The sequence below is a fragment of the Equus caballus genome, chromosome 27, assembly GCF_041296265.1.
Source record: "Equus caballus isolate H_3958 breed thoroughbred chromosome 27, TB-T2T, whole genome shotgun sequence".
In the NCBI taxonomy this organism is placed as follows: Eukaryota; Metazoa; Chordata; class Mammalia; order Perissodactyla; family Equidae; genus Equus; species Equus caballus.
Genome location: NC_091710.1, coordinates 16782699 through 16790208, shown reverse-complemented (window position 1 = coordinate 16790208; position 7510 = coordinate 16782699). Strand labels below are relative to the sequence as shown.

At 33.5% G+C, this 7510-nt stretch overlaps 1 protein-coding gene across 1 annotated transcript; it reads left to right on the top strand.

Moving 5' to 3' along the window:
- Nucleotides 1-376: 376 nt before the first annotated feature.
- On the top strand, nucleotides 377-1300 carry LOC138921052 (olfactory receptor 13G1). Its single transcript, XM_070253114.1, has one exon. It carries the CDS (start codon nucleotides 377-379, stop codon nucleotides 1298-1300), a length of 924 nt encoding a protein of 307 aa, XP_070109215.1.
- Nucleotides 1301-7510: the final 6210 nt, after the last annotated feature.

The following is a 7510-nucleotide window of genomic DNA, read 5'->3' as shown; positions in this document are numbered from 1 at the left end:
ATTGTGTGTGTGTGTGTGTGTGTGTGTAAATGAATGTAACTTAGGCTCAGGCAAGTTTCAACTCAAAATGATAATATTGAAATATTTGAAGACATTTATTTTTCTATTATTTTTCTTCTCAACCACAGGCTTCTGTTTACTGGAGTCATTAATGGAAGAATATGCATCAGAAAATGGTATGGATCTTGAGAATAGAGGATATTGCCTGGAAGACCAAAGTCCATCATAAAGGAATTTCTGCTACAAAGTTGTGTCAAATCAATACTCAAATCACTTCATTCACACACACTCACACAATCTTATAATGGCATTCAGATTTCTTTAATTCCCACATGTTCACTCTCTGCAATGTCTGCCATTTAATCACCAAAGCAATATGAATAACAGTATTATAACTGAGTTTATGATTCTGGGGCTCAGCCAAAATCCTGAACTCCAGGGAGTTCTCTTCATTGTCTTTCTCCTTATCTATCTTGTGGCTTTTCTTGGCAATTTGATCATTGTCATTGCCATAATCTATAACACCACACTACATACCCCCATGTATGTTCTCCTTCTGTCACTGGCTATTGTAGACATCATCTGCACAACAAGCATAATATCCAAGATGCTTGGGACCATGTTAACATCAGGAAGGACCATTTCATACGGAGGCTGCATGTCCCAGCTCTTCTTCTTTACATGGTCCCTGGGAGCTGAGATGGTTCTTTTCACCACCATGGCCTATGACCGCTATGTGGCCATCTGTTTCCCTCTTCACTACAGCACTGTCATGAACCACCATATGTGCATGGCCTTACTCAGCATTGTCATGGCTATTGCAGTAACCAATTCCTGGGTACACACAGGTCTCATCCTGAAGCTGACCTTCTGTGGACCAAATACCATTGACCACTTCTTCTGTGAGATACCCCCATTGCTGTCTTTGTCCTGCAGCCCTGTGAAAGTCAATGAGGTGATGGTCTATATTGCAGATATTACCCTGGCAGTGGGCGACTTCACCCTCACCTGCATCTCCTCTGCTTTTATCATCGCTGCCATTCTCCACATCTGCACAGCAGCAGGCAAGAGAAAGGCCTTTTCGACATGCTCATCCCACCTCATAGTGGTGTCCCTTTACTATTGGCCTGTAATCTACACCTACGTCCGCCCTGCTTCCAGCTACACATTTGAAAGAGACAAGGTGGTAGCTGCACTCTATACTCTTGTGACCCCCACATTGAACCCTGTTGTGTACAGTTTCCGGAACAAGGAGATGCAAACAGGGATTAAGAAAGTCTTTTCATTTCTGAAACATTAATGGTTTCAAGGGGGTGCATCACTACTCTACTTTAGAATTGTCTGCTAGAACATCTCAGATTTTACTGTTTCAGTTATTTCCATTTCAACTTTTCCTGCTATCTCTTAAGGGCAAGAATGTTTCACTCCACTGTAAATCACTTCCCTAGCTCCTTATTTCCAAAATGCACTTATTCTCTTATGATTTCACTAGTAATTTATACTTATCATTCCACACATTATTAAATTTTTTCATGTAAACTTTAAAAACCAATCACAGTAGATGAAAGTGTTTTCTCTTTTTCCTATTCTGTTCCTGACCTCATCATCTCTACCATTCCATACTTTACATTTTTACAAAATTTGTCATGTAATACACATACAACATAACACAAATATATGACATAAGATATATCATAAATTACATCATAAAATATGATTTATATACCAATGTATTTCTAAAATATATATGCATAACTTCTAATTCTTATAGATCCATGTATACAAACATTTACCTCTACAAAAAATAAATATTATTTCTAATATTCTAGAGTTAACAATTTTATAAATCAAATCATGTCCACCATTTATGTAACAAGAAAATACATTCTATCTTTGTGAGACATGTTTGTGACACATGCATTACAGTTTTGCTTTAACATCCATGTTATAATCAGGATTCCACTGCAATATATTTTATAAAATAAGAGCAAGATTTTCTCATACTATTATTTTTGAAAAAATTAAAAAATGAGAATAATAGTATTCTCATACTATTATTGAAAAAATGTAGTTAATGTCATTATTGCCTGCATTAGGTTTTTCAATCTATAATACAAGAACCATATATTATTACTTTTATATAACATTTAATGCCAAATTTTAAGTAAATTAATACCTAATACAAGGAAACAGAAGAACTATTCTCCATGCCCTCCAGCTGAAGAATACCAGAAACACGTGATTAGGTGAATGAGTTGATTTATTGCATAAAGGAGACAGCACATCATGTGTCAGTAAGAGGGTGCTGACATGGACTTATTTGTGATTGTGTTGGGTATATGGGAAAAGAACGAAAAAGGGGGATTTTTACTAGATTGGATCATGTCAGAAAATAAGGGTAATTTTATCTGGAAGGTAGAAAGAATAAACATCACTAAGCTGTAATTGCTAAAGAGGCAGCAATCAAATGTATTAAATGGGAAAAGGAGATATTGGTAATTTCTGAGGTTTGGGATGTGTTATTATTTTCATGTCAGCTCAGACATGTCAACAGAGGGGCTTTTTTCTGTCTTCCTCTTTCATGAGGAACTTTTCTGATGCTGATATTGTGTGAGTTTGTTTATTTTGCAATCAACAGGAGAACACTATGACCTAGGTGTTTAGCCAGACAAGCTGAGTAGACAGCTGTCAGAGACTGCTTTTTTTCTCACTTCTTTAAAATGAACTTAATAAAGAACTTCTCCATTATGCTCTCTTCTTTGTCAAAAAAAAAAAAAAGCCATATAGAAGTCAAATCAATAACATAGGTTAATTCCTTTCTAAAGAATAAATATAAAAGAATTGTCTGAATGTGTATTTTATTTTGAAATTAGGCAGCTATAAGTATAATTTAAAATGGTTAGACTATCATGTGAAACATTCAAATTTGTTTTCATTCGTATTTTTTATTTTAAGGGGAAAATTTTAAAAGTAAGCTAATTCTGGGATTCTTGCTCTCATAGCTTATTCCACTCTGGCTTCCACATTATTCTTGCTGAATATAGCATTGAACATTGTATTTCATTATATATATACACATCCACCACATCAATACCGGATATTTGGACTATCTTGTGTGATTCTCTACCTAACCCATTACACTGACACATCTACCTCATAGCCATAGACACAGAAGAGAACAACTCTGTGTGCTGCTAGTTGTCTAGAAGGTGTAAGATCCCTACAAGAGACTACAGGCTGTGGAAAGTTCAAATTGTATGTTCATATTTCTTTCACAGATACTTTTACCTAAAAGTGCAAACATCCACCTTAAATTATACACCCATTGATCATTTTAATTTTAAGAGTAAGATTCCTATAGTCATTTGAGTATTTTGTGTCATTTATTTGTTGTTATGTGATTGTACAATGGGCAGAACTAGGGTATATAATGGATTTGCCCTTCACTGTATCTAATACTTGTCATAATGTATACTTAATATTCCATAATGATCTTCCTAGTACACTTAGAACACTGTGATCATGAGCCAGCCAGTCTGGGTTTGGGCCTCATATAGGTTATTTCTGATTTCTCTGGAGAAAAATCTTGTTCTAGTGAGTGCAGTTGTAGGGCAATTTTTTGTTAAGTCTCTAATATATTTAACTATAAATAACAGATGATAGTACTTCAGTCCTTTTAAATCAATGAGGAGACTTATGCTGAATGCAATGGAAGTCAGGTTTTAGACAGTCAATAGTGTCTGCGGCAGCTCAATGATACCAACAAAGAACGAGGCTCCTTCCAGTTTCTTGTTCTGCCATTCAACTGTGTCTTCTCTAGGGTCATGAATGGCTTCTACATTACCAAGCATCTCACTCATGACCCAAGCAGAATGAAGGATAAAGATGGAGATGACACAGGGCAAATAAGTCTTTAGCTATTATTTTTTAACTTTTTTTCTGATTTATTGAGGTATTATTGACAAAATAGTAAGATATGTAAAGTGTGTGTCATGACGCTTTTTTAAATTAAGAATCACTCAGCCATAATCATGCATTTACATCATATTGGCCATGGCCATACCACTGCACCATCTCAAGCTGTAAGTACATATTGGAAGAATAGATTTAGAAAGTAGGGACTTGGCATCTTTGAACAAACTTTAAGTTAACATACATGGAGAAGGAAAGAGGTGCTCATATTATGTCAGTTAATAATAATGCCTATCAAGAAGTTTATCATAAGTACACATTTGGAATCACAAACATAATGGTGAAATAAAATTGGATTGACAAAGAGAGAATGCCAAAACAGAGACCATCGTTTGATTTGTAGATGTTGAATCATCCCTGCGTCTGTGGAGTAAATTCAAATTTATCATGCTGTATGATAATTTTAAAGTATCGTTGTATTTGATTTTCTAATATTTTTTGAGGATTTTTGCATCAACGACCATCAGTGATACTGGCCTGTAATTTTCCTTTTTTGTTGTCCTTATTTGGTTTTGATATCAGGGTAATGTTGGCCTCATGGAGTGACTTAGGAAACAGTCCCTCTTCTTCAATATTTCAGAATCGTTTCATAGGACAGGTATTATGTCTTCTTTGAATATCTGGTAGAATTCACCAAAGAATCCATCTGGCCCAGGACTATAGATTTTTGGGGGAGGTTTTCGATTAGTGTTTCAATCACTTTACTTTTGATTGGTCTATTAAGAGCCTCTATTTTTTCTTGATTTAGTTTTGGGAGATTATATGAGTCTAAAAATTTATCTGTTTTTTCTGGGTTATCTAGTTTGTTGGCATATAGTTTCTCATAGTATTCTCTAACAGTCCTTTGTATTTCTGTGGGATGCACTGCGATTTCTACTCTTTAATTTCTAATTTTATTTATTTGAGCCTTCTCTCATTTTCTCGTAGTCTGGCTAAGGGTTTGTCAATTTTGCTTCTCAAGGACTCAGCTCTTACTTTCAGTGATCCATTGTATTGTTTTTTTAGTCTCTATTTCATTTATTTTGGCTCTGATTTTTATTATTTCCCTATTTCTACTGACTTTTGGATATGCTATTATTCTAGTTCTTTTATTTTTAGTTTAAGATTACTTATTTTTATATTTTTCTTGTTTGTTGAGGGAGGCCTCTAGTGCTAAAACTTTGCCTCTTAGTCCCACTTTTGCTGCATTGCATAAGTTTTAGTATGTTGTGCTTTCAATTTCATCTGTCTCTAGGTATTTTTTAAATTGCTCCTTTGATTTCTTTCTTTCTTCATTTTTTTTATGTTTATGTTTTTTCTGATGAAGATTAACCTGGAGATAACATCTGTGTGAATCTTCTTCCACTTGATATGTGGGTCACCACCATAGTATGGGAAATGAATGATGCAGGTCTGCACTTGAGATCTGAACCCAAAAATCCAGGGCGCCAAAATAGAGCATGCCAAAATTAACCACTAAACCATGGATCTAGCCCCTCTCTTCTGATTTCTTTTTTGATCCATTGGTTGATCAGTAGTATGTTCTTTAGTCCTCACATGTTTGTGACTTTTTCAGCTTTTTTCTTGAATTTGATTTCTAGTTTCACAGTGTTGTGGTCAGATGCTTGACCTGATTTCACGCTTCTTAATTGTATTGAGGCTGGCCCTTTTTCTCAACATATGGTCCATTTTTGGGAAGTTTCCCTCTGCACTTGAGAAGAAAATATTCTGCTTTTGGGAGGTGGAATGTTCTATATACAACTATTAAGTCCACCTGGTCCAGTGTTTCATTTAAGGTCACTGTTTCCTTGTTGACTTTCTGTCTGGATGATATATCCAAGGATGTAAATGGGGTGTTGAAGTCCCCTACTATTATTGTGTTTCTGTCAATTTCTTCATTTAGGTCTGTTAATAGTTGCATTATATACTTTGGTGATCCTGTGTTAGGCGCATATATATTAATAAGTGCTACATCTTCTTGGTGGAATGTTCCTGTTATCAGTATATAATTCCCCTGATACAAACATTAACAAAATGAGGAATAAAATAAAAAATCACATGATAATCTCAATAGATACAGAGAAAGAATTTGATAAGTTACAACATAAATTTATGATAAATACTCTCAACCAAATGCATATAGAAGGAAATATAGAAGGAAAGTTCATCAACATAATAAAGGTCACATATGACTAACCCAGAGACAATATCATAGTTAATGGGATACTACTCACTTATAAAAAAAGACGAAATTGTGCTATTTGTGATGACATGGATGTATTTTGAGGGTATTACGATAAAGCAAAATAAGTCAAAGACAGGCATACACCATATAATTTCACTCATATGTGGAAAATAAACAGACACATGGATAAGGAGAATAGATAAGTATTTACCAGGGAAAGGAGTGAGGTTAGGGCAAAAGGGGGAAAGGTGCATATATAGTAAACATTTCAAATCCACTGATTATGAAGGTTACCCTAAAAATTATAATCTAAAATGTTTGATAATCATTAATATTTTTTAACACTTATGTTCTGTAATATAAAAATGTAAACAATGGCAGTGAATGATATTTAAATAGGCATTAACATAATTAATTTATTAAGCATCCATCCATTTTGACCACACCAATACATAGTAAAATTATTTTATGTTAACCATGGTATTTTTAGTATCAATGTGAGTAAATATGCCTCAATCAAGGTTTTTAGGATCTTATTTAATACTTCCTTATTGGTGAATAGATGACCTGTTTTTGTGAATTTTATACTGTAATATTTATATCCAGTGACTACTAGAAATATAAATGACACTACAACACGTATTACACCAAAATGGAACAAGCGAATTACTGGTTATGCTTACTAAGTCAGACATTATTTTTAATATATTTCCACAATTATGCCAACATACTGTTGAAATTTTATCTTACAAATAAATTTGAAATTGTTGCAAGCATTTTTTATTTAAAATGGGTATTAAAATATTTTGGCCTCTTTTGATAATTTAAAGAAAGTGTAGAGAATTTTGTTTCTAAGTATGCGTACATGAGATGTTAGAATATCATTTACTTACATAATTTTTGCCCACAAAGTTACATGATGGTAGAAATGTTTTCAAATATCTACTTTTATTTTTCCCTATAATACTAATTTCTTCCAAAAACAAGTTAATTTACACACTTGTTTTAAAAAGACAAACTCTATTTTGAAAGGATAGTATGTTTGTTAAGTTTTTCAAGCCTTAACTTTCAGCTAGGTAACACGCAAACATCCCTATAAAGTTCACCACTCTTTGGAATTTTTGTTAAAGTCAAATGTTTCATACTAGAATTATTCCAAATGACTTTATAGCAAAGTAATTTGACTGTATATCTTTAATGCAATATAACCTAAATGCAAAGAACTTCAAAAATAGTTTCAATGATGTCAGTAATTGTATGTAATTCTGCATTAAAATACAGAGAATCTTCCACATGAAATATCCATTTTCTTCAACAACAAAAATTTTACAAGATTAAAATATACAAAAACTGATGATGTCCTTTACCTTTAAA

Coding starts and splice junctions, on each gene's coding strand:
- LOC138921052 (XM_070253114.1), top strand. CDS start 377: ATGAATAACAGTATTATAACTGAGTTTATGATTCTGGGGCTCAGCCAA.